The sequence below is a fragment of the Dendropsophus ebraccatus genome, chromosome 10 (genome assembly GCF_027789765.1).
Source record: "Dendropsophus ebraccatus isolate aDenEbr1 chromosome 10, aDenEbr1.pat, whole genome shotgun sequence".
In the NCBI taxonomy this organism is placed as follows: domain Eukaryota; kingdom Metazoa; phylum Chordata; class Amphibia; order Anura; family Hylidae; genus Dendropsophus; species Dendropsophus ebraccatus.
This window is the reverse complement of record NC_091463.1, coordinates 8,409,815-8,437,714: the sequence shown is the minus strand read 5'-3', so window position 1 is coordinate 8,437,714 and position 27,900 is coordinate 8,409,815. Positions and strand designations below refer to the sequence as shown.

At 45.1% G+C, this 27,900-nt stretch overlaps 1 protein-coding gene across 3 annotated transcripts; it reads right to left on the bottom strand.

Moving 5' to 3' along the window:
- Positions 1 to 13: 13 nt before the first annotated feature.
- LOC138802890 (histo-blood group ABO system transferase-like) lies at positions 14 to 27,900 on the bottom strand. Of its 3 annotated transcripts, XM_069986610.1 has the most exons (10): positions 27,821 to 27,900; positions 27,468 to 27,603; positions 21,127 to 21,199; positions 19,015 to 19,856; positions 17,660 to 17,720; positions 10,403 to 10,462; positions 9,797 to 9,853; positions 9,449 to 9,484; positions 3,600 to 3,734; positions 14 to 3,458 (listed from the first exon to the last, which is right to left on the bottom strand). In XM_069986610.1, the coding sequence occupies exons 4-10, from the start codon at positions 19,121 to 19,123 to the stop codon at positions 2,774 to 2,776; spliced, it is 1,143 nt and encodes a 380-aa protein (XP_069842711.1). In that variant the 5' UTR covers positions 19,124 to 19,856; positions 21,127 to 21,199; positions 27,468 to 27,603; positions 27,821 to 27,900; the 3' UTR covers positions 14 to 2,773. The 3 variants fall into 3 exon arrangements, with proteins under 3 accessions (XP_069842711.1, XP_069842712.1, XP_069842714.1); XM_069986611.1 differs by lacking the exons at positions 27,468 to 27,603; positions 27,821 to 27,900 and adding an exon at positions 21,897 to 21,955; XM_069986613.1 differs by lacking the exons at positions 27,468 to 27,603; positions 27,821 to 27,900 and adding an exon at positions 21,349 to 21,423.

Sequence of the window (27,900 nt, the reverse complement as noted above, 5' to 3'; positions counted from 1 at the left end):
GTTTAAAGCTTCCCTTACAATTGAACGCCCTGACATGGATACAGTGAAATGGATGAAAAAACCCAGTGTGAACCTAGCCTAAATTCAGTAGGTGCATTAGGAAATTTGGAGAGTTCCCCAAGTAAGAGGGAAATATCTAATAATTTGTACATGGGGTCGGTTGGGCCTTTCCCAAGGACAGCAATATCCGACCGTGGTCATAAATGGGGATCTTGAGGATGTGGGTGCTTGAGGCTTTAGAAAACAGTATCTTGGATATAAGAAAATAGCCAATAAAGGGGGGGGGGTCACTGGGGTCACACCGTGATAAGCGGGGCAGCAAGTCTACAGGTGCTCGAGGAGGTCATGGACAGTGGGACCGGATTCATCTATAGTAAGGAGATATCACCTGCAAGTATGAGGGTGTTTTTGACAAGTTACAAGATGTGCCAATAGCCTGGAATAAAAGTTGTGATTACGTGTTCAGATTGTGTATAATTTCTATGACTGTTTAACCAAGACAATGGCATTTAATGACTTATCCCATACCCAAGATCTGGACAAGATACTGCAGAGTGGCCCCAACAATACAGGTCATTGATATACAATGATTATTTGCTTTTGGGACAGGACACCTGGACGTTGGTGTATGGGGCAAGAAACATCAGAGAACAAACACCCTGCTGCCATGCCTGGAGGAACACAAGCTGGTGGGGGCAGCGTTATGGTCTGGGGGATGTTCTTGGGATGTTCTCTGGGTTACCTATCCATGTGGAGGCACTCTCTGATTTGGGAATAAATCCATCCCTGTGTGGTGTTCAGTCCCCGGTGTGGTGTTATATCGGAGGAGCGGCCGGTCACTTGCTAGGTGTTGTAGTGTGACACCACTTCTATGGTAGATGGCCGAGATACAGCTGGATCTCGAGATCTTGTCACGTGACGCCGGTGCCTGGTGAACATACAGGTGTGATGGCACGCCTGCCTTTATTTTATCAGGTCGGCTGTACCCTTTTCCCCTGTGGTCAGTGTCCTGCCAGGTTGCTACGGGGTCCCTTGGGGTGATATCACGGATGGCAAGAGTGGTGTAGTGACTGTCCCGGATGATAGGACCCGCCACCCACAGAAAGGGCAGAATGTCCCAAGGTTGCGGTGTATGTGCTGTGTCGGTGGTGACAAATAATCACAGACTCTTGAAATAAAGTTGAGTTGGTTTACTACTTGTAAACCAGCAGGTAATACAGCAGGTAATACAGAAGTGACAGTATAAGGTTTCTTTAGTGAAAAGTCTCTGGAACACACTAGAAGTTGCAATAAACACTTGATAAGAGAACAACCAGATCTGTAGGATAAGTGCAGTGTAGGATATAGTCGTGTTGGTTAAGTTGTGCTGAGTAATACGATAAGTAGAGTAGCAGAGAGAAGGATGCCTTGAGAGTCTCAATCCATATAGTAATGTGCTCTGCTGGGATGTTCCAGGATGAGGTAGAATACTTGTAAGAAGAATAAGAAGAAAAACACCTGTGCCTGTGTATTGACCTTTGACTTCAGTTTTCACACCACCTTATGCACACTAGACTCAGCTGAACCTTCCTAATGGGTGACACAGACCCCAGACCTTGTTACCTGGGATAAGCGGAATGCTGAGAGTTCCCTGCTGACACTCACGCTGCGAGATGGAATTCATAGTCTACTGCAACTTTGCTCTGTCCGGATCAGTTACTGGCTCTGTGGCTCTGGTATTGATACTGTCCTGCACTGTGACTTCTCCTTGTACCTTCGGCGTGGGTTGAGATGATCTCTGTTTAGTCCTCCCTTAAAAGGGGTTTAATAGTGCAGAGTGCTTTGGATTGTCACTAGTAAAGAAGTGGGTAACAGTGAGCTGTCTTGCGTCCTTTCCATGCGGGGTACTGACTAAGACTGACTTCAGGTAAGGGGACCTGGCAGAGGGACAGGGCCCAAATAGGACCACTGTGAAGAGCTATCTAGCGAGTGTCCTTCCTCCACGACTTCCAGAACGAAAAACTCCTGCTCCTCCTCCACCCATGTGACTAACTTCCTCTACAGCGTGTATGGTGCGCTGTGATTGGGTAAAAGAGTGCAATAAAAGAAGGAAGGAGGGAGATGATAGGAAAGAAGAAAGAAGAAATCCTACTGGTCTCCAGATTCTGGTAACCAGTAGTGGATTATAATAGGGGCGTTTTGGGCGGCAGCCCGGGGCCCTGAGCTCCTGGGGGGCCCATGACCACCCAAAAAGACTTATACTTTCAGTGGTGTACTGTCTCCTGGATACACTTCTGCCATGATTTGCAAAAAAACTGTTTTTTTAATGGCAATTTTGCACAAATCAGGACATCATGACATTACCTGTCCTGTACTATGAACGCCAGGCTAGTGCCGCCATATTTACAGTGGGGTGGGGGGGCCCAGGCTTGGTGAACAGCCCGGGGCCTATGGTAAAGGTAATCCGCCCCTGCTGGTAACACAGAAGAACAATAACCCTTTGCGATCCTTCAGCTGTGGAGCTTCCTCATATACATACAGCGACATCTAGTGGCCAACTTTTAGTACAACTTTTACCTTAATAATATTACAAGAAGTACAGACTTTTGCAACGGGTGTATATAATTGCAACACCCCTAGTGAGGTACCACATCTGCAGATCACATACACCCATAAATGCTGACTGTCTTCTTTGGGGCAGATAGAATCTTCCAGCAAGACAATATGACATGCCACATATCTGACATTGCTTAAAGAATCATGACCAAACCTAAATTATTCTACAAACAGTCCATTAAAATCTGACCTCATCGTAATTTTTGTCTAAGCCGAGGAACCTTTTGGTTTTTACAACAGCCGGAGATCCGTAATAATTGTTCCATATATATTCCGGTGACAGGATTTTGGTTGGTTTATAGGACAGAAAATATTTATTTAGATAACTCTCGTCATGCCAGAGCGCCTCTATATTCTGCTGCTTGTCGGCCATCATGGCGTTATGACAGTAGTTGGTCAACTTTATGACTTCTTCTATTACACCGCCAAAATATCCACCTGCAAAATAGAAATCTCCAAGTTCCACTGGAATGCAGGCGCTGGACTGCGGTCTACGCTCATACGTGAACTCGTTTCGTGGTTTCTCAAAGAATCCGGGATGTAAGGCTCCAAACACATTGCTTAAGATTTCTACTCCAACCTCATCCAGAAACACCATGTCTACATCCACACACGCCAGGTAATCCACCTCTTTGACAAAGCGCTTAATGGAGAAGTCTCGGATCATCTCCATGCGTCTCATGGTGACATCCTGCCACCTTTCGTAGGCCGGAACCTCCAAGACGACCAATCGCCTACCTTCAGCAAGGGTGAAATTGGTAACCTCATTGACTCGATCTGTGAACACATAATAGTTGACCTTGTGTCCGACCATGAAGAACTTCTCGGCCGTCTCAATGAATTTGTTGAGAAACCTTGTGTATCTAAAGAGGGCGAAAACAATGATAAGCGTTATGGTGGAATGTAAATCCAATGGCCAACTGACAGTGGGCCTCCTAGTATTATAATTACTCAAAGAACATAAAATATAAAATGATCAAAAATATCAGCAATAGGGAACTTACTTTTTTATGGCAAATACCGTAAGACCAACACGGACATTGATCTGATGAAACTGAGCGTTCAGTATATCTCTATTGAAGGTCCCGTGCCAGACAATAGGGGCCATCCAAGGCGTTACTGTTAGAACATCTGTTCTCCTGAAAGGCAAAACCAGTTTTGTTTCTCATATTTACTGCAGTGGATATAGGTGAGCTTCATTATATGCAATTCTAACCAAATTGATTGGTCAAATTGGATATCCCCTTTAACCCCTTAAGGACCGGGCCTGAAATGGCCTTAAGGACCGGAGCAAATTTTATGAATTTGACCAGTGTCACTTTATTCATTAATAACTTCGGGATGCTTTTACCTATCCGGCTGATTCTGAGATTGTTTTCTCGTGACATATTGTACTTCACATTTCTTGTAAATTGGAGTCGATACTTATAACGAATCTTTATGAAAAAACCCAAAATAGCGTGAAAAATTGTGAAAAAATGCATTTTTCCAACTTTAAAACTTTTCTGCTTATACAGAAAATGGTTATACCACATAAATTATATATTAAATAGCATTAGCAACATGTCTACTTTATGTTGGCGGCATTTATTAAACTATATTTCATTTTTTTTAGACAATAGGAAGCTTAAAACATTAGCAGCAAATTTCCAAATTTTCAGTAAAATTTCAAAATCAGATATTTTTAGGGAACTGTTCAGGTTTAAAGTGTATTTGAGGGGACTGTGTGTTAGAAAGCCTCACGAAGCACCCCATTTCAGAAACTGCACCCCCTAAACTCTGCAAAAGCACATCCAGAAAGTTTTTTAACCCTTTAGGGGAGTCACAGAAATAAAAGCTAAGTGTGTAAGAAATTTGAAAATTTTAATTTTCTGTGCAGAGATTTTATTGTAATCCAATATTTTTCATAATTATAAACCTATTACCAGAGAAATGCACCCCAATATTGATTGCCCCATTTCTGCAGTTTATAGAAATACCCCATATGTGGCCCTATTGCGCTATTTGACGCAACCACAAGCCTCAGATATAAGGGAGCGCCTAGTGAATTTCAATGGCTCCGTTATTTTTGGTCATTTTTGACTGTACCACTTCAGGTTGGCAGAGGCTCTGGGGTGCCAAAACCTAAAAAACACCCCTAAAGGGACACCATTTAGAAAACTACACCCCTCAAGGAATGTAACAAGGGGTGCGGTGAGCATCTGGACCCCACAGGTGCTTCACAGATTTTCCAAACAATATGGCTTGAAAAAAGACTAAAGTATTTTTTACACTAAAACGTTGTTCTAGCCTTCAATTTTTCATTTTCACAAAGGGATAAAAGGAAAAAAAAAAACACAAAACATGTAGCACAGTTTCTCCCGAGTACGGAAATACCCCACATGTGGACATAAAGTGCCAAGCGGGCGCAGGACGAGCCTCCAAAGGGAAGGAGCGCCAATTGGCTTTTGGAAGCTGGATTTCACTGGAATGGATTTCAAGGGCCATGTCGCATTTACAGAGCCCTCGTGCTGCCAAGACACTGGAAACCCCCCACAAGTGACCCCATTCTGGAAACTACACCCCTCAAGGAATCTAACAAGGGGTGCAGTGAGCATATGGACCCCACTGGTGACGGGCACAAATGTGGAAAAATGTGACGTGAAAGTGAAAATTTTCATTTTTTCACTTTCATGGCACAAATGTGCCCGTCATCCAGGGGTCCATATCCTCACTGCACCCCTTGTTAGATTCCTTGAGGGGTGTAGTTTCCAGAATGGGGTCACTTGTGGGGGGTTTACAGTGTTTTGGCAGCACAAGGGCTCTGTAAATGCGACATGGTGTTCATCATCCATTCTAGCCAAATCCAACCTCTAAAATCCAAATGGCGCTCCTTCCCTTGGGAGGCTTGCCCTGCACCCACATGGCGCTTTATGTCCACACGTGGGGTATTTACGGACTCGGGGGAAATTGCTCTACACATTTTGTGTGTTTTTTTCTCTTTTAACCCCTTGTGAAAATGATAAATTCAAGGCTAGACCAACATTATAGTGTAAAAAATTTAATATTTCATTTTCACGCCACATTGTTCCACATTTGTGCCCGTCACCAGTGGGGTCCATATGCTGACTACACCCCTTGTTACATTCCTTGAGGGGTGTAGTTTCCATAATAGGGTCACTTGTGGGGGGTTTAACTGTCTTGGCAACACAGGGGCCTTTTGAATGCAACATGGCCCCTCGAAATCCATTCCATCCAAATCCAGCCTTCAAAAACCAAATGGCGCACCTTCCCTTTGGAGGCTTACCCTGCACCCGCATGGCGCTTTATGTCCACTTGTGGGGTATTTCCGTACTCAGGGGAAATTGCTCTACACATTGTGTTTTTTTTTATCTTTTAACCCCTTGTGAAAATGAAAAAATCAAGACAAGATCAATGATTTAGAGTAAAAATTTTAAAAAAATTACACTAAATGTTGGTCTAGCCTTGATTTTTTTCCATTTCCACAAGGGGTTAAAAAAAGAAAATGAACACAAAACGTGTAGGGTAGTTTCCCCTGAGTACGAAAATACCCCACATGTGGACATAATTTGCCATATGGGCACAGGGCAAGTCACCAAAAGGACAGAGCGCCATTTAGAGGCTGGAATGGGGGATGGAGGCCATGTCGCAATTACAAAGCTCCTGTGCTGCCAGAACAGTAGAAACCCCCGACAAGTGACCCCATTCTGGAAACTACACCCCATAAGGAATCTAACAAGGGGTGCAGTGAGCATATGGACCCCACTAGTGATGGGCACATGTGTAGGACATGTGCCGTGAAAATAAAAAATACCATTTTTTTCATTTTCACGTCCCAAATGTGGCCGTCACCAGGGGGCCATATACCCGCTGCCCCACTTGTTAGATTCCTTATGGGGTGTAGTTTCCAGAATGGGGTCACTTGTGGGGGGTTTCTACTGTCCTGGCCGCACAGAGGCTTTGTAATTGCATCATGGCATCCTCTAATGGGAATGGCGGCCATACCTACTTAGCTGTGGAAAAGGGACAATTCTAATTTATTTGGGGGTATTAGGCCAATTATTAGTTTATAAGGTTGGAAATGACAGGTGTCCATCAAATTCAACCTGTGTTGATCCAGAGGAAGGCAAAAACCCCTCGTGAGGCAGACGACAGTAGCCTCATCACAGGGGAAAAATTCCTTCCCGACTCCATAATGGCGATCAGAATAATCCCTGGATCAACGTGACCCCTGAAATAGGAATAAGGGACAGAATTTAGATAATGTAGAACCCCAATGACGTGTAGTGCGCCTTGGAGCGATCCAGTATGCAGAGGCCGGGGGGATCAGGACAGGTGTCACACTGGTAAATGGTGTCCTTCCTGATCCCCCTGTTACCCCACACTCTGCACTTCTTCTGGGGTCTCCTGTTCTCCAGTGTGGGGGACGTCACCTGGAAAATGTTGTCCTGGTGCGATACGGGGTCCTTCATATCCAGAAGCGCTGGGTCCGCTCCATGGCTGCTAAATATTAGGGCGCTATTACTATTTCTGATATGTTCGGATCGTGCCGCAAGCTACAGTAGCTCAGGCAGCGAGGGACCAGAAGAGGGGGTGCTGGTATAAAAGTTATCCCCGTACGGGTGGTGGTGACCTTTATCCAGCAGTGGGAAGATCAGTTCCCGGACGATCTCCCCACTAACTCCGAGGATGGGGGGGGGGGGCATCTGGCGGCTGGATTCGGGTGTCCCTTCCTTCATACACTCTAAGGGTACGTGCACACTGCGGAATCGCGAAGGATAACCCTTTGTGCATTCCGCAGTTGGCACCCGCCTGCGGACTGATGCAGGCGCACGTCTCCGTCCGTGTCGTAGACTCCATTCTATGCACGGGCGGATTCCGCTCTGCGTCCAACGTGTTGATGGAATGACGGATAATGGAATCCGCCCATGCATAGGATAGAGTCTATGACACAGGCGGAGACGCGCCCCTGCATCAGTCCGCCGGCGGGTGCCAGCTGCGGAATGCACGAAGGGTTATCCTTCGCCATTCCGCAGTGTGCACGTACCCTAAATCTGTAAGTGTACCCTGAGGTACTCTCACAGAGTTTGTAGAATTTCACGCCATACCGTCATCTCTTATTGGGACGGTACTGGCGGAAAAGACGTGTCTGGGGGGCAGCGTACGCTACGCTACTCCCAGACACGTCACTGGATGATGAGGAGGATGAGGATGAATGGAGGAAAGAAGGATCCCCCCAATTCATCCTCACTGGCTGTTTCGGTGTCGGAGGCAATAATAATGTATGCGTCCGACACCGAAAACACCCTGGGGGCCATCTTTATATGGGGATTGGTATATGGGGTATGTAGTGGTGTAGTGTAAAACTTTATTCAATGTAGTGTGGTGTAATGTAGTGTTTTTTTACGTGTTTTTTACAGTAAGTATACAAAAAAAACCTACGCCAAAAATGGTGTTGCTGATGAATGCCGCACTTATGTTCGGCACTTATAAGCAGACCGTGGCAGTAGGATATAAAAAAAAAACACCCTACGCCAAAAAGGAGGAGTTGCTGATTAGCAGCGCACTTTCGTGCGATGCTGATCAACACTCAGCGGCGATAGGGTGCGGAAAATAGAAAAAAAAAAAATTGGGAAAAAATTTTTTTTTTTTACTACATTCTGAACATCCCTGTAGTGGCTGATACGTGTATTACACTTATCAGCCGCTAGGGGGCAGCAGAGCGCAAGATCCGAAAATAGACGACGCTGGAGCCGGAAAAATACGAAAATAGACGACGCTGGAGCCGGAAACAGCCGATCGGGACTCACGGAAGAAGCCGAAGTCCCGACAAGAGGAAGTGGACGCCGGGAACCCGGAAGACGCCGATCAGGACCCCGGGACAGGTGAGTAATGTACAAATACCTGCTCCGGACCCCTCAGCTACCTAGCTGAGGGGTCCGGAGCAGGTATTTATTACTTGTGGGGACTTTGATCGCCGTGAACGGCCGGCCGGCTGGCCGGCCGTTCACGGCGATCGGGACGGTGGTACCGTGACCACCATTACTTTTTACAGTAATGGCGGTCGGTGCCGTCCTCGGACAGCACCGACCGCCATTTTTTTCCGGGTCATCGGGCCACCGATGGCCCGGAAAGGTTCCGATCGCCGCTATGGGCTTATCAGCCAATAGCGGCGATCGTCGGCATGGGGGGGGTTAACAACCCTCCATGCCGACAGGGAGAGATGGCCTGCTATGTATTATAGCAGGCTATCTCCCCCGATCGGGACCCGGCCGGCCGCGGCGCCCGTTTAAAGGGATGACGTACCGGCACGTCATGGGTCCTTAAGTGACAGTGATCCATGACGTGCCGGTACGTCATGGGTCCTTAAGAGGTTAAAGGGAAGGAAGCATCTAACCTGCTGATATAACCCCATAGTTCACAGGCCGCTGAGAATGACAATGATTTTCTTGCCTTGATCCTCTCAGCCATTTTCGGAAAATTTGTAGTTTATTAGATATGTAGCACTCCGCTCTTTCTGACGGCTCCACAGGAATGAATAGAGCCACGAGTCACGTTCTGTACCCACGGCTGTATTCATAACAAAGGAGCCGGAGGCAAATTGGTAGATTGCCAGTGAGGGCACAGAAGTTGGACCCCAGCAATCTCTTATTTGTCCCCTATCCAATGAATAGGGGACAAGTTAGTTTAAGATGTACAACCAGCTGCAATACTGAACACAACACAAGGGGTCGATGTTTCCTCATGGGAAGTCATTGGCTATCCTTATAGAGAGAGAAAAAACTGTTTCGACATTAAAGAATTCATGTTGAAAACTAAGGGAGGAAAAAGAATACAAAAAACATGAACTTACGGTGGTCGGATGGTGTCGGGCTTGGTGTACAGTATTCTGCAAATTTCAAGGAAGAAATGGTAGGATTAATCTCATTCCTTTGTTATTTAGTGTGGACACGAGGTCTCATGTATTCAACCTATATGGTGAACCATGGAAACCAATGGAGGTTGTGATCCGACTGCTCCTCCGATGGATCACAGGATTAATCAGTTCGCACGCATGAGGCTTAAAATACTTTTATTTAAAAAAAGAAATTACAAAATGGGATTTTTTGTTAGAGAGGAAAATCCCAAAAAGAAGGAAATAGAAATGGAATTATTGTTGAGGGTAGAAGTTTTATATGCAGAATAGAGAGATTTGTGTTACCTTGGAAGTTTCACGTCTTGAAGAAGAATTAAAGGAGACTTTCTTTCAGTGTTATTACTGGTAGGAAAAGAGAGAAATGAGATATTACACCCATAGATGGCGCCATTATTTATACTGGATATCTTAGGGAGAACAACATCAGCTTTGAAGAAAAAAAAAAAAATTAAAAACTTTTTGTAGCCTGTAGTGGCCTCTGCACCCCTTATATAACTGGGTGGTCCAGCGTAGCCCTATGTGTGTCTGACAATAGATCATCAGGATTTAGTGATACGTTCCTTCTGGGGGCCTTGTGTATTACTTTTGCTCTGTTTCGCAGTGGTCATGATATATTGTAAAAAAGTGGAATGAAAAGGGTTTCCCAGGATTAAAAAACAAAACAAAAAACATGGCTGCGTTATGGCCCTTCTCCTGCGTTATCCTCAGAAACCCCCTTGTCCTGCAGTGTTGCAGCTCAGTTCCATTGAAGTGAATGGAACAGAGTTGTAATACCACATGTAACCTGAGGACAGGTGTTGTGCGGTTTCTGAAAGAAGACAGACATGTTTTTTTTCTTCTAATCTTTTAATCCCAAAAAAGTAGCAAAAAAAAAAGAGAAATTGCACTGACCTATGTCGCCTACAGAAGAAGTTGACAATTGAACGTGATCGGGTGTCCTTGAAGGTAAACCTGCAAAATAAACACGAGCATGTAAGTCTCCTAAAAATACTCTGGCTAGGCTCACACCATTAACTCTGTGACATACACTACTCACACATTGTCAGGGATAGTTGGCTTAAGGGTGAAATTTATGGGAAGCGTAGTGATATTATATCATGGGGCATTAGGTAGAAGCAGCAATGGCGATTCTCCAACAATTTATAGAAGCAATAGCCTACCCAAGTGGTGGGTGTACCCCAATACCCCAACAACTTGTCATGTTAAATTACAGATTGACATTGACTCCTCCTGCTGGTCACAAGTTGCATTATTCTGTGGTGGTACGGCACCGCACTCTTCTTGAAGGACGGCCCTCGGGTCACTGAGGTTCTCGGGTACAGATTTAGGAGCTTCTACAAATGCCTCAGCTCGTCCCATGGGTTTTCTATGGGATTCAGGCCTGTAGGAATGCAAGCCACTCTATGTGAGGTCCCCCAGTCTCCAGCAGCCACTCTATGTGAGGTCCCCCAGTCTCCAGCAGCCACTCTATGTGAGGTCCCCCAGTATCCAGCAGCCGCTCCATGTGAGGTCCCCTAGTCTCCAGCAGCCACTCTATGTGAGGTCCCCCAGTATCCAGCAGCCGCTCCATGTGAGGTTCCCCAGTCTCCAGCAGCCGCTCTATGTGAGGTCCCCCAGTCTCCAGCAGCCGCTCTATGTGAGGTCCCCCAGTCTCCAGCAGCCGCTCTATGTGAGGTCCCCCAGTCTCCAGCAGCCACTCTATGTGAGGTCCCCCAGTCTCCAGCAGCCACTCTATGTGAGGTCCCCCAGTATCCAGCAGCCGCTCCATGTGAGGTTCCCCAGTCTCCAGCAGCCGCTCTATGTGAGGTCCCCCAGTCTCCAGCAGCTGCTCCATGTGAGGTCCCCCAGTTTCCAGCAGCCGCTCTATGTGAGGTCCCCCAGTCTCCAGCAGCCGCTCCATGTGAGGTCCCCCAGTCTCCAGCAGCAGCTCCATGTGAGGTCCCCCAGTCTCCAGCAGCCGCTCTATGTGAGGTCCCCCAGTCTCCAGCAGCTGCTCCATGTGAGGTCCCCCAGTCTCCAGCAGCCGTTCCATTTGAGTTCCCCCAGCCTCCAGCAGCCTCTCCATGTGAGACTGAGGGACCTCACATGGAGCGGCTGCTGGAGGCTGAGGGACCTCACATGGAGCAGCTGCTGGAGACTGGGGCACCTCACATGGAGCAGCTGCTGGAGACTGGGGGACCTCACACGTGGCTGCTGGAGACTGGGGGACCTCACATGGAGCGGCTGCTACTGCTGGAGACTGGGGGACCTCACATAGAGTGGCTGCTGGAGACTGAGGGACCTCACATAGAGTGGCTGCTACTGGAGACTGAGGGACCTCACATGGAGCGGCTGCTGGAGACTTGAAGACCTCACATGGAGCTGCTGCAGGAGACTGAGGGACCTCACATGGAGTGACTGCTGGAGACTGGGGGACCTCACATGGAGTGGCTGCTACTGGAGACTGGGGGACCTCACATGGAGCGGCCGCTGGAGACGGGGGGACCTCACATGGAGCGGCTGCTGGAGACTGGGGGACCTCACATGGAGCGGCTGCTGGAGACTGGGGGACCTCACATGGAGCGGCCGCTGGAGACGGGGGGACCTCACATGGAGCGGCTGCTGGAGACTGGGGGACCTCACATGGAGCAGCTGCTACTGGAGACTGGGGGACCTCACATGGAGCGGCTGCTGGAGACGGGGGGACCTCACATGGAGCGGCTGCTGGAGACTGGGGGACCTCACATGGAGCGGCTGCTGGAGACTGGGGGACCTCACATGGAGTGGCTTGCATTCCTACAGGCCTGAATCCTATAGAAAACCCATGGGATAAGCTGAGTCATTGTGTAGAGGCTCGTAACTTTGTATCCCAGAACCTCAATGACCTGAGGCAGGGGCATTGCTAGGGCCCTAAAACAATTACCCACAACTACCCTGCCCCCCCCCCCCACGCTACATTATTAAGCAACCTTCATAACACTACCCCACTTGACCCATTCCCCCACACACTACCCCACTTACCCCCTTCCCCACACACACATACACTACCCTACCTGCCCCCCATCCCCACACACACTACCCACCTGCACCCCATCCCCACACACTACCCACCTGCCCCCCATCCCCACACACACTACCCCACCTGCCCCCCATCCCCACACACACTACCCTACCTGCCCCCATCCCCACACACACTACCCACCTGACCCTCATCCCCACACAAACACTACCCCACCTGCCTCCCATGCCCACACACTACCCTACCTGCCCCCCCATCCCCACAAACACTACCCACCTGCCCCCCATCCCCACACAAACACTACCCCACCTGACCCTCATCCCCACACAAACACTACCCCACCTGACCCTCCATACACGCACACACTACCCCACCTGAGCCAGCAACACTACCCCCCGGGCCATCTTACCAGCATTATGGGCACCTACTTATATAATAATAATAATAATAATAATTTTTATTTATATAGCGCCAACAGATTCCGCAGCACTTTACAACTGGTAACCTGGTAAGCCTGCTTGAACAGATGAGTTTTGAGGGCACGTTTGAAGCTTTGTGTATTGGAGGTGAGCCTGACAGTCTTGGGTAATGGATTCCATAGAACTGGTGCAGCTCGGGAGAAGTCCTGGAGACAGAAGTGAGAGGTGCGGATCAAGGTGGTTGTTAGCCTTAAGTCGCTAGAGGAGCGTAAGGCACGGGTAGGACGGTAGATGAGGGAGGAGATATAGGGAGGTGCAGCACTGTGGAGAGCCTTGTGGGTGAGCAGGAGGACTTTGTATTGTATCCTGTGTTTTATAGGGAGCCAATGTAGTGACTGGCACAGGGGGGAGGCATTGGTATAGCGGCTGGACATGGGGATGAGCCTGGCCGCTGTATTGAGAATGGACTGGAGAGAGGAGAGTTTAGAGGACGGAAGGCCGATTAGTAAGGAATTGCAGTAGTCTAGACGGGAATGAATCAGAGCGACAATGAGAGTTTTAGCAGATTTGACAGGAAGGAAGGGACGGATTTTAGAGATGTTTTTTAGATGCAGATTACAGGAACGTGAAAGAGATTTAATATGAGGAGTGAAGGACAGATCTGAGTCAAATATAAGCCCAAGGCAGCGGGCTTGTTGTGTAGGGGCTATGGTCGCACCACAGACAGAGATGGAGATGTCAGGTGGAGGGTGTTTAGCAGAGGGAGGGAAGACAAGAAGCTCAGTCTTAGAAAGGTTTAGTTTTAGGAATAGGGAGGACATAGCGTTAGAGACGGCAGACAGACAGTTACTGGTGTTCTGTAGAAGAGCAGGGGTGATGTCACAGGAGGAGGTATACAGCTGGGTATCATCAGCATAGAGATTGTATATAGCAGGGGGTGATATCACAGGAGGAGGTATATAGCTGGGTATCATCAGCATAGAGATTGTATATAGCAGGGGGTGATATCACGGGAGGAGGTATAGAGCTGGGTATCATCAGCATAGAGATGGTACTGAAAACCAAACTTGCTGATGATTTGTCCGATGGGTAAAGTGTAAAGTGAGAAAAGGAGAGAGAGAGGACTGATCCCTGAGGAACCCCGACTGTAAGGGGGAGAGAAGATGACGTGGAGCCAGAAAGTGATACACTAAAGGAGCGATCGGAGAGATAGGAGGAAAACCAGGAAAGAGCAGAGTCCTTGAGGCCGATAGAGCGGATCCTGGAGAGGAGGAGCTGGTGGTCTACAGTGTCAAAAGCTGCAGATAGATCCAGGAGAATGAGCAGAGAATGGTCGCCTTTATACTTGGCGGTGAGGAGATCGTTAGAGACTTTAGTCAGGGCAGTTTCTGTAGAGTGGTGAGGACGGAAACCAGACTGAAGGGGGTCAAGGAGAGAGTTGTCAGAGAGGTAGCGGGTTAGGCGGGAATAGACCAGACGTTCCAAGAGTTTAGAGATAAAAGGGAGATTAGAGACAGGTGGATAGTTGGCAGCACAGGAGGGGTCTAGGGAGGGTTTTTTCAGTAATGGAGTGATGGTGGAGTGTTTGAAAGCCGAGGGGAAGATGCCAGAGGAGAGGGAGAGGTTGAAGATTTTAGTAAGGTAAGTAGTGACAACAGGAGAGAGAGACTGGACAAGGTGTGAGGGAATAGGGTCACTAGGGCAGGTGGTGGGGTGAGAGGAGGAGAGGATTCTGGAGACTTGTCACTGGCTCAAAGGCTGAGAGGGATGAGGAGGAACAGTGAGAGGGAATAGGATTAATATTACCTGGGGAATGGGAGATGATCTCCTGGCGGATTGTGTCTATTTTGTCCTTGAAGTAGTTGGCTAAGTCTTCAGCGCAGAGGTGAGTGATGGGTGTCTGAAGTTTCGGTTTAAGGAGAGAGTTGAGGGTATCAAAGAGACGTTTTGGGTTATGGGAAAGAGAAGAGATCGAGTGGTGAAGTAGGATTGCTTAGCAGAGTGAAGAGCGGAGTAGTAGCTTCTAAGCATGAACTTATAATGTAGGAGGTTGGCTGTTGTCTTGGATTTCCTCCACAGACGTTCAGCACACCTAGAACACCGTCTAAGAAAACGAGTTCTGGATGTGTGCCAGGGTTGTGGCCGTCTGTGTCGGGCTGTTTGGGGTATAGGGGGTGCAAGTTTGTCCAGGGTGGTTTTGAGGGTGTCGTGGTATTGTTTGGCAGCCAGATTAGGATAGGAGAGGGAAGAGGTGGGGGGCAATGATGACTGTACGGTATCTAGCAATTGTTGGGTGTCTATAGCACGTAAGTTCCTATATGTGAGTGAGGTCGGGGTGTCAAGAGGAGGACGAGAAATTTGTTATGATAAAGGAGAGGAAGTTGTGGTCTGAGAGGTCAGTGGTAAAGTTAGAAAAGTGGGAAACTGGGCAAAATCTGGAGAAGACCAGGTCCAGGGTATTCCCACCCTTGGGGGTTGGAGAGTTAGAATGCTGAGAGAGGCCAAGGAAAGAGGTTAGAGAGAGAAACTGAGCGGCTGATGGGGAGATTGGGGTGTTAATTGGGATGTTAAAATCGCCCATGATTAGAACAGGAATATCAGAAGATAGAAAGTAAGGAAGCCAGGTAAAGAAGTGATCAAGAAACTTAGTGGGTGAGCCAGGGGGGCAGTAGATGACTGCGACTCTCAGGGAAAATGGACGGAAAAGTGGTACGGTGTGAACTTCAAAAGAGGAGAATGAGAGGGAGGGCTCAGGGGGAATGACCTGGTAAGTACAGTCTGGGAGAGAAGTACACCCACTCCCCTACCATGTCTGTTATCAGGTCTAGGGTATGGGAAAGGTGTAAGCCACCATGGGTCAGAGCGGCGGGTGAGGCCGTGTCTGACTCTTGTAGCCATGTTTCCGTAAGAGCCAGCAGGTCGAGTGATTTATTGATAAACACGTCATGAACTTCTGTAAGTTTGTTACAGACAGACCGGACGTTCCAGAGAGCACAGTTAATGCTGATAGGATCCGGCAAGCAACGGATCCTGACCAGGTTATGGGGGTTTCTGAAGGAGGTCGGTGAAGAGAAGCTGTTAGTAATAGAGGGAGGACCAGGGTTAGGAGAAATGTCTCCTGCTGTAAGATGGAGGAGAATAGTAAGAGATAGTAGATGGTTTAGTGACTTATGAGGACGGTTTCTGTGCTGCACCTGAAACTAAGGTGATGGGGGTTCAGGAAGGTAAAGAGTGAGTGTGAGCAGTACATAGGTGACGGAAGGAGAGAGGGGCTGAGGTGGGCAGTCCACAGGGGGAATGGGTGGGGGATAGGTCTGTAGACACAAGATTAGCAGATATAGAGATAAAAAGCTTGATGAAAATAGTAAAAATGTATTAAGTGGTTAGTAGGTCTATGGAATACATGTGCAGTACTCACTGGTTTTTCCTCAGAGGTTTCTCATGGTTTCATTCTGGTCTAATTCTCAAGTGGTCACTTATGAGGTCACTTGCGATGGAGCGAACGATGGAGTGTGCCCACTCTTATAGTTGTATGGCTATGATTAACTGACTCCAAAAGGCTGAAGTCGGGCCCAGGTGTCAATTTGGGAGGGGTGATTAGTGGTGAGAGTGGGGCGATCAGAGGGCACAGGACTAGTGATATGTTACAAACAAGGCCAAATGAGGGGTAATAAAAATCAGTGAAGCCATACTAGACACAAAACAGATACAGAACAGCAAAGCAGAATTTGATGAGGGCGATAATAACTCAATGGCTGATATACCAAATACACAGAGCAGATACAAATGGCAGAGTCTGTTAGGATGGGTAGTAGTGGAGCAATGGCTGACATACCAAATACACAGAGCAGATACAAATGGCAGAGTCTGTTAGGATGGGTAGTAGTGGAGCAATGGCTGACATACCAAAATACACAGAGCAGATGTTAGCCTTAAGTCGCTAGAGGAGCGTAAGGCACGGGTAGGACGGTAGACGGAGATGAATGGTTTCATTCTGGTCTAATTCTCAAGTGTACACAATTCTCTATGTACAGATGGCAGAGTCTGTTAGGATGGGATGGGTAGTAGTGGAGCAATGGCTGACATACCAAAATACACAGAGCAGATACAAATGGCAGAGTCTGTTAGGATGGGATGGGTAGTAGTGGAGCAATGGCTGACATACCTCCTGTGGCTGTCTCCTCCAGCAGATGTCACATCCCAGGCCAGCAGTGGAGGGCTCAGGAGATGAGGCGGGAGGGGACAGGGCACACACAGCTTCCAGTCAGCTCTACTTATATACCCCATGATATAAAATCACTGAAGCAGGAGCTCCACCCACAAGACAAATATCCCTAACTTTTTGTGAGTAGTGTATACCCCTACTGTATGGCTATAAAAGATGCCACAAAACATCGGCTAACATAAGAAATATTCTGCACAGTGTGAGATATACAAGCCAAGGCTGAGTCTACTGGTGTCTCTTGTAGCCATCTTGGCTTACCGTAAAAGTTTTGATTATTCATAGATATTAGCAAACATGAGGTAAATGTGATCAGTTGGTGATAGTGATAGTGATAGTAGAGTGTGTAATAGAAACAGTGACACTCTCTTAAGACCCAGACACCTGTAAGTAAGAATGTGAATGTACGACACCATAGAGATGACAATAGGGGGTTGGTAATGACAAAATGACACCGGGTACCAGGACACTGCATAGTATTTAGAAGGAGACGTATACGCCGCACTCACCAACCCAACAGCAGACCACCAACCAGGCAGAAGAGCAGGATCCTCCTCGTGTTACTCAGTGCTGGAACAATAGGAGATAATATTAATGTGTATTCTATCATGGACATTGTTCTTAGTGAATAAACCTATTCCTGATGAGGTTACACCATGTGAGATGTGTCTAAGTCATGTCCTACTTCCTACATAATACATATCAATAGTGTATATACAGCACACATAACTATATACCACCAGTGAATATGCTGCACACATAACTATATACCAGCATTGAATATACAACACACATAACTATATACCAGCATTGAATATACAGGACACATAACCATATACCAGCAATGAATATACAACACACATAACTATATACCAGCAATGAATATACAACACACATAACTATATACCAGAATTGAATATACAGGACATATAACCATATACCAGCAATAAATATAGAACACACATAACTATATACCAGCATTGAATATACAGGACACATAACCATATACCAGCAATGAATATACAACACACATAACTATATACCAGCAATGAATATACAGGACACATAACTATATACCAACAGCGGATATAGTTATTTGTGCTGTATATTCATTGCTGGTATATATTTATATTTGCTTTATATTCATTGCTGATAAATAGTAATATGTATTGTATATTCATTGCTGGTATATAGTTATGTGTGCTGTATATTCATTGCTGGTATATATTTATATTTGCTCTATATTCATTGCTGATAAATAGTAATATGTATTGTATATTCATTGCTCGTATATAGTTAAGTGTGCTGTATATTCATTGCTGGTATATAGTTGTGTGTGCTGTATATTTACTGCTGGTATATAGTTGTGTGTGCTGTATACTCATTGCTGGTATATAGTTATGTGTGCTGTATAGTTACTGCTGGTATATAGTTATGTGTGCTGTATACTCACTGCTGCTACATGGGTATGTATGCAATATATTTACTGGTCCTAATACCGCCTATAATATCAAATTGTCACACTAACGTTTAAAAAAATGTTGAATAACTTTGTAATGTGTGTTATTTAGTGAATAAATGTGTAGCATCGCACTACCTCTTTAACGGTATATAGTATAATGTGTATACGACTATTATCACATGCCTCCTGTTTATAATGGATAGAGGACTATTGGCCACAAATAGAATAATGTCTCTGATCATACAGCCCACTTATAATAGATAAAGGACTATTAGCTGCCCATCATCTCTAATAATATGACACCCTTCTTATAAGGGATTGAGGAGTATGTACTGGCGATAGTGTAAAGTCTATCACATACCCTCTGCTTATAATAAGGACTAGTATAGAGATGCTACTTACATGTACACTTTAGGAACTGCATCCTGATGGAAAGCCGCTTAGACTGGAAAGAGTTTGCTGTCTTGGGAGGTAGAGAACAGTATGTCGGCAAAATCATTAGTGTCCTCATTAAACGCCCCTCTGTGCCCCCATATAGTGGTTAGGCTCCTTTGTGCATCTATGTAGGTAGCCCCCTGCAATTGTTAGCCCATCCAATAGGTAGTATCCCTCATTCCCCTGATGATTAGCCTTTCCCAGTAAATTGTGTCCCCCACGTGGGTAATGCTTTTGTAGTACGCCCCCTTATAGGCAGTCTCTCCTATAGGTAATCCCTCTGTAATAACCAACCTTTAAGGATATCCCCCAATGTAGGTAATCCCACTATATTAAACACTGCCTGTAGACAATCCCCCTGAAGGTTTTCACCCCTGTAGTAAGCCCCCTCCCCTGTAGGCAGTCCCCCTGTAGGTAATGGCCTCCCTCTGAGTTCAGCAGTGGCAAGTGTTATACCCTATCCATGCTTGTGTCGTTTGGGGGCAGCCTCCCCCGCCGGTGGTGCTGGCCGGATTCTGGTGGGGCTTTTTGGGTCTAGTCCTGTGACATGGGGGTTGCAGGGCCTGTCACTGACCAACACGGTGTGGAGTTAGCGTAGGGACCCGTGTGGACCAGAGGACGCCCCGTGGGCCATATCACCCCATGTGGACTGCACGTTGGTACACGGGGCGATATGGCTTGATCAATTCATATACAGACACTCTGGTGTTGATTTTTATTATAGGCCAAGCGGCATTAGTATCAGCCATAGATGGGATGTGCAGCCGTTCCTTTCTCTCCAGTTTCCGTGTATTATAGTAGTTATATTCCTGTAAATAGGAGCAGTATTATAGTAGTTATATTCCTGTATATAGGAGCAGTATTATAGTAGTTATATTCCTGTATATAGGAGCAGTATTATAGTAGTTATATTCCTGTATATAGGGAGCAGTATTATAGTAGTTATATTCCTATATACAGGAGCAGTATTATAGTAAATATATTCCTGTATATAGGAGCAGTATTATAGTAGTTATATTCCTGTATATAGGAGCAGTATTATAGTAGTTATATTCCTGTATATAGGGGCAGTATTATAGTAGTTATATTCCTGTATATAGGAGCAGTATTATAGTAGTATATATTCCTGTATATAGGAGCAGTATTATAGTAGTTATATCCTTGTATATAGGAGAAGTATTATAGTAGTTATATTCTTGTATATAGGAGCAGTATTATAGTAGTTATATTCCTGTATATAGGAGCAGTATTATAGTAGTTATATTCTTGTATATAGGAGCAGTATTATAGTAGTTATATTCCTGTATATAGGAGCAGTATTATAGTAGTTATATTCCTGTATATAGGAGCAGTATTATAGTAGTTATATTCCTGTATATAGGGAGCAGTATTATAGTAGTTATATTCCTGTATATAGAGGGCAGTATTATAGTAGTTATATTCTTGTATATAGGAGCAGTATTATAGTAGTTATATTCTTGTATATAGGAGCAGAATTATAGTAGTTATATTCCTCTATATAGGAGCAGTGTTATAGTAGTTGTATTCTTGTATATAGGGGCAGTATTATAGTAGTTATTTTCCTGTATATAGGAGCAGTATTATAGTAGCTATAGTGAAGCAGTAGAGTACAGTCGTCACTGCCAGCAACCTAACAATATAGGATGTATAACCAGAGGTAAGACCTGTAAATGCTTGTACTTTGGGTGCACCCAGATAAAAAGAAGATAGTATATGCAATGTGGTAGGAGGTAGGAGAAACTGGGACACTGTATCTTCCAAACGAAAATTGCTTTATTGCATCAGACTTCAGTCCAATAGGTGAGGAAGGACAGATGGACTTGTGGGCGCTTACACTCCGGGGGTGTAAGCGCCCACAAGTCCATCTGTCCTTCCTCACGTATTGGATTGAAGTCTGATGCAATAAAGGACTTTTAGCTTGGAAGATTCGATGAGTGTCCCAGTTTCTGCTATCTCCTACCACATTATAGTAGTTTTATCCTTGTATAGGGGGCAGTATTAAAGTAGTTACATTTGCGTACATAGGTGGCAGCATTACAGAAAAAAAGTTGTACAAACCGTAATTTTGCTTTCTTCCACTCAGCACAGATGGGTTATTCAGCTCCCTTTTATTTTACCCAGGATTTTCCAGCTAAAATGACAATCAAAGAATTAACCAATGCATGGACAGATCCTCCAATAAAACCAGGACTCTCCCAACAGGCATTGTGTTATATATAGCAGCCACCAGACCACCGAAGATTAAGTTACCTATTGGCTCACCATGGACACCATTATTACCTGTTAGACTAGTAAGGATATTATATAACCCACTAGATTCCTGGGGATTATAAGGGCCATTGTATGACCTGGGATAGTAATATTAAACCTACTAGACCACTAGGGAAATCACTGTGTAATTATTCTTCATTCTTGTCATGATTTTTGTATTATTATTATTGTACTTGAATGACTTCTTTTGTTTTTGAAGAATACTTGAGATTTAGAAGTGTTTCTCTCAACTGGCTGGAAATGTATTCTCTATGGTGCCGTGCAAAAGTATTCAAGACAGGTTCCACTTGTTCTTGTTCCTGATTGCTTCATGGAAAGCCTGATACTGTAGGTGACCAGGGTTTTGTTGAGGGTGGAGGGCATAAAGACTCCTTTTCTGTTTTGTTACTATTGTATTAGTATTGTACATCATCTAATGACCTGCCACCTCTGAGGCCCATTGGGCTGCATTCAGACTTGTTGTTTGGATGTAGATTTTGTATGCAGCTTTTGGTGAATTTGGAATTTAGAGAGGGAGAGAGGAGAACAAATGTGCTGTTATTAGTAAAGTAGCTTACATCCCTGGACCATTTTTCTTCTACATGTATCTGACCACTTCCTGGTTTCCTCTCTGACCTGTGACCCTGTGGTTGCCAGGCAACAGCGCAGACACTTTCCCACAATCCCCCTTGCTGCAGGTGAAAAGAAAACCAACTGCTGGTACTAATGGGACCCAGCCTAGTGGATTGCTGGCAGGCCTTAAAAAGGTCGGCCACTTTATGGTAAAATTGTTCAGTGTCCAGTATTAGTAAGTGTACTCACTGTATATACTGACAGCAGCTCCCTGTGTACTCACTGTATATACTGACAGCAGCTCCCTGTACTCACTGTATATACTGACAGCGGCTCCCTGTACTCACTGTATATACTGACAGCAGCTCCCTGTGTACTCACTGTATATACTGACAGCGGCTCCCTGTACTCCCTGTATATACTGACAGCAGCTCCCTGTGTACTCACTGTATATACTGACAGCAGCTCCCTGTGTACTCACTGTATATACTGACAGCAGCTCCCTGTGTACTCACTGTATATACTGACAGCAGCTCCCTGTGTACTCACTGTGTATACTGACAGCACCTCCCTGTGTACTCACTATATATACTGACAGCAGCTCCCTGTGTACTCACTGTATATACTGACAGCGGCTCCCTGTGTACTCACTGTGTATACTGACAGCAGCTCCCTGTGTACTCACTGTATATACTGACAGCAGCTCCCTGAACTCACTGTATATACTGACAGCAGCTCCCTGTGTACTCACTGTATATACTGACAGCAGCTCCCTGTGTACTCACTGTATATACTGACAGCAGCTCCCTGTGTACTCACTGTATATACTGACAGCAGCTCCCTGTGTACTCACTGTGTATACTGACAGCAGAAGATATTACGTTCCTTAAAGCTTATGTTAGTATATAGTGCTACGTAACTAACTCCTAATGTACCTCAGCTAATGAGGTACTAACGCGAGCCTTAGTAGAACACATGCCCCCAGGATATACAAACCAGCTGCCATCTTTAAATAAAGGAGATCCACCTTAAAGGAGAACTCCGGCAAAATTTTTTATTAAAGTATTGTATTGCCTCCCAAAAGTTATACAAATCACCAATATACACTTATTACGGGAAATGCACATAAAGTGCTTTTTTCCCTGTACTTACTACTGCATCAAGGCTTCACTTCCTGGATAAAATGGTGATGTCACGACCCGACTTCCAGAGCTGTGAGGCTGTGGCTGCTGGAGAGGATGATGGCAGGGGGATGCTCAGTGTCCCTCCAGTGCCCTGTGTCCCTCAGTGTCCCCCTGCCATTATCCTCTCCAGCAGCCACAGCCCGCACAGCTCTGGGAGTCAGGTCGTGACATCACCATGTTATCCAGTAAGTGACATCACCATGTTATCCAGGAAGTGACGTCACCCTTTTATCCAGGAAGTGAAGCCTTGATGGAGTAGTAAGTGCAGGGAAAAAAGCACTTTATGTGCATTTCCCATAATAAGTGTATAATGGGGATTTATATAACTTTTAGGGGGCAATACAATACTTTAACAAAAATTTTAGCTGGACTTCTCCTTTAACCATCAATGTGTCAGGGTGTTTGATTCTCAGTGGGCACTATAGATGTAACTTGTAATTTGGAACAGACAGTCAATATGACAGCACTCTTAAGATGCATCCATGACAACAATAGTTGTCCCTTCATACTGTATACCTCCCCCACCTCTGTAGTTTTTCTCCCCATACTGTATACCCCCCCCCCCCCCCCCCGTAGTTGTTCCTCCATACGTTACACCTCCCCCGGTAGTTGTTCCTCCATACTGTATACCTCCCCCTATTGTTGTTCCCGAATCCCTATACTGTATACCTCCCTCCTCTGTAGTTGTTCCCCATACTGTATACCTCCTTCCCCCTCTTTAGTTGTTCCTCCATAATGTTTCCCTCCCCCCGCCTCTGTAGTTGTTCCCCTATACTGTATACCTCCCTCCTCTGTTGTTGTTCCCCCATGCTATATACCTCCCTCTTCCCTCTGAAATTGTTCCTCCATACTGTATACCCTTTCTCCCTCCTCTATAGTTGTTCCTCCATACTATATACCTCCCTCCTCTGTTGCTATTCCCCCATACTGTATACCTCCCTCCCCTCTCTGTAGTTCCCCCATACTGTATACCTCCCTCCCCTCTCTGTAGTTGTTCCACCTGTCTTCTTCTCTGTAGTTGTTCCCCTATACTGTTCACATCCCCCCTGCAGGTAGTCCCCATACTGTATACCTCCTGCTGTGACCAAAGTTGCTGGAACAGATGTTGGGCCTGCTGGTGGGTTTGATGTTTTGGAGGCTACTTGTAACGGTGGCCAGGAGCGGTAACACCCACCTCCGGACACACGGCAACTGGACCTTGGTTAGGACTAGGGTGAGGTGCAAGGTGTAGGTGCAAGTGCGGCGGTAGAAATGACACTCCCACTTTAAAGAACTTTCAGCCTTTACTTGGTCAAAAATAGTAACAAGCAGTGCTCAGGTATATTCAGCAATAATACTCCAACAGGTAGATATATAAGTTGATAGAAGAAAACAGTAACAGGTAACAGGTGTCAGGGACCGGATAGGAGGACCTTTTGCCTAATGTACTATGTACTCTGCCGGGATGTGGTAAAGTGTCTGTTTAGTGTTGATGATATCCTTGTACTCACATTTGAATGAGTCCCAGTTATCTCACCTCACCGCCTTCTGCCCCACAGTGCCGGGTGACCCGTCCTTTAGGGTAGTACAAGTCCCAGGTCTCTGGGTGGAGCTGCCTTGTAGAATCCTTCCTACAAACCTGAGCGTCTTGGCAGTAGAGAGAAGCTTTCTGGCACTGTGCTCTGCTGCAGGTCCGGTCTTGAGTTTATCCGTCCCTTTTCTCTAAGCTGGTCGACTGTCCTGTTAGCTGTCTGATTCACAGTGTAAGCAAGGGTGAAGACTCCCTTGTCTCCAGTTTTCCTAGGGGTCTAGTCTAGTGACCCATAGAGGTTGGATAACTAGCTTCAGAAACGACTAAGTACAGGATCTGCCTGGTCTTTAGCCAGATACTAACTAACTAACCAACCAACTAACTAACTAACTAACTAACTAACTAAAAGAAAGCTGTTAACATAAAAGGGAAGTGTGTGTGTAGCTAGACCTAGTGTTATCTGCAGCTGTGCTGGTGAGAGGGACATCTAGTGATTGGAGTAAAGAACAGCGGCCTCCTGTCCTAACCTGTGACCTTAGAGTGATACACTTTTACCAAGGTGTAAGAAGAAAAAGAAAATATGTAGTAGGATACTACACTCTCCCTCTGTAGTTGCCCATGTACACTCTTGCCCCCCATATTCAATGTCCCCTACTGTGCATCTTCTTACCACTCCTGCCCAGGGCTGTATTAACAGCTGCTGCTGCCCTAGTCACTAAACCTGAAGACGCCCCATCTTCAAGCACCTATTGGCGATACCAGACCTGACCAATACCACCAAACCCCCCACCCCCCTGGAAAAGACACCAGATTTACTGGCAAGTCTGAACAGAAGGAGGGAAACTAAAAAAATAAAAACCAAAAAAATAGTTTTTTCTGTCCCCCTGCTCAACTAAAAAAATCGCAGTTTGTTCTTCTCAAATGAACCAAATCAAGCAGAACAGGATTCTAGTTAATGATTTCCGGTCCCTTTAGGACAATAAGTAGTTAATTTTAATAGCCAGTAATTACGGTTCTGCTTTTTGTGCAGACACTTCCGTAGGTGTCCAGTGTATTGTACTCTTCTCCTAATAAAAGGTCTTTCAGGTATTTCTATCACTTTGTAGCTTCTAAATATCCAATAAAAAAATTATAATAAAAAAGCCCATTTTTTTTTTTTTTTTACAAAAACAAGTAAAAATAATAAAAAAATTGAAAGTTTTTTTTCAAGGTGTAAAAAATAATAATTGAAATAAAAAAATATATTTATTTTAAGCTTATAACCCCTTAACGACACAGGGCATACATGTACGTCGTTGCATCGTTAAGGGCGTTCAGAGAGGGGCCGTGCAGCGGCCCTGCTCTGGACCGCCACTATCCTGGGTGCTATCTGCAGCCTGGGACCGCGGCAATTGGCGGGCACAGTCCGATCATCGTGCCCACTGAATAAACCTTTTAAATGCAGCTGTCAAAGTTGGGATCTGCATTTAAAAGTCTTCTTTTACAGGTCCCTGGCAGTCTCCACCCCCCCGTGACAGGATCACGTAGGAGCGATCCCCGCATCTGTACCTGGCCGGGGTCTGCGCCACAATGGCGCTGATCCCTGCTCAACATTCTATTGCTCTCGGCTGCAGAAGCCGAAAGCAATAGAACACTGATCTCATCGATCTATGCAGTAAATCTATACTATATCTACAGTATATATCTATATATCTATATATCTATATATGTATATATTGCATAGATCTCAATGAGAGATCAGTGTAGTGATACTAGAAGTCCCCCAGGGGGAATAACCCTAACCCCAGGGGGAATAACCTTAACCCCAGGGGGACTTCTAGTATGTGTGTAAAAAAAAGAAAATATTTTTTATTGATAAAAAACCCCCTCCCCTAATAAAAGTCAGAATCACCCCCCTTTTCCCATGTTATAAATAAAAATAAATAAATAAACATGTTTGGTATTGCCGCGTGCGTAATCACCTGAACTATTAATTTATTTCAACCCTGATCTCACACGGTAGGCGCAAAAAAAGTGATATACGTGTATACTTATACATGTTATATGTGTATATTGATATACGTGTATACTTATATATGTTATGTGTATATTGATATATGTGCATACTTATACATGTTATATGTGTATATTGATATATGTGCATACTTATACATGTTATATGTGTATATTGATATATGTGCATACTTATACATGTTATATGTGTATATTGATATATGTGTATACTTATACATGTTATTTGTGTATATTGATATATGTGTATACTTATACATGTTATATGTGTATATTGATATATGTGTATACTTATACATGTTATATGTGTATATTGATATACGTGCATACTTATACATGTTATATGTGTATATTGATATACGTGTATACTTATACATGTTATATGTGTATATTGATATACGTGCATACTTATACATGTTATATATGTATATTGATATATGTGCATACTTATACATGTTATATGTGTATATTGATATATGTGCATACTTATACATGTTATATATGTATATTGATATACATTTATACTTTCACATGTAATATGTTTATATTTATATATATTTTTCACATAAAAAAGATAGCTGAGAATATACAGCAAATAGCCGTCCTCAGTGGTCTCCTATATGTTATGTTCCTTATACACATCTCGTAACCCCCCTCCCCTGACAATTTTACGATAAAAGCTCGTTGTAATAAACAAGACAGAACTAACTTTTTTCTTTTTTTTTAGTGTAAAGGGGTTTGTTATATAAAGGTTCTTGCATTTAAGCAAAATCTAGTGAAGATAGTCAATGATATCAGCAGGAGTTGTGGCCAGTGACTCGGCTCCATCTGTGGACCCCCCACACTCCCCCATGCTATATAGAGGTACTTACGCTTCTCTGGCTGCATGCTGCGGAGCGGAGAGGCTCAGGGATCTGCTGCTGCGTCCTGGGAGCATGCACTCATACACTGGTCAGGCGTGGTGCTGCCTGTGTCTCCTGTTTCATATGGAAAGTAACGCTGCACCTGCTGGATGATGAGTAAGCCTCATTACCCTGTATACTGCCTCTATACCTCTATTATGCCGTATATGGCCTCACCCCTCTATATACTGCCTCTCTCTATATATATACTGCCTCTATACACTGCCTCTATCTATATACTGCCTCTCTCCCTCTGTATACCGCCTCTCTCCCTCTATATACCGCCTCTCTCCCTGTATTATGCTGTACTCTCCCTCTATTACCTGTTATTCCGCTGGCTCCTGTGTATACAGATGGGTTTCCTCCGGGATACGTTATACACAAGCTCTGATAAATCCCTTTA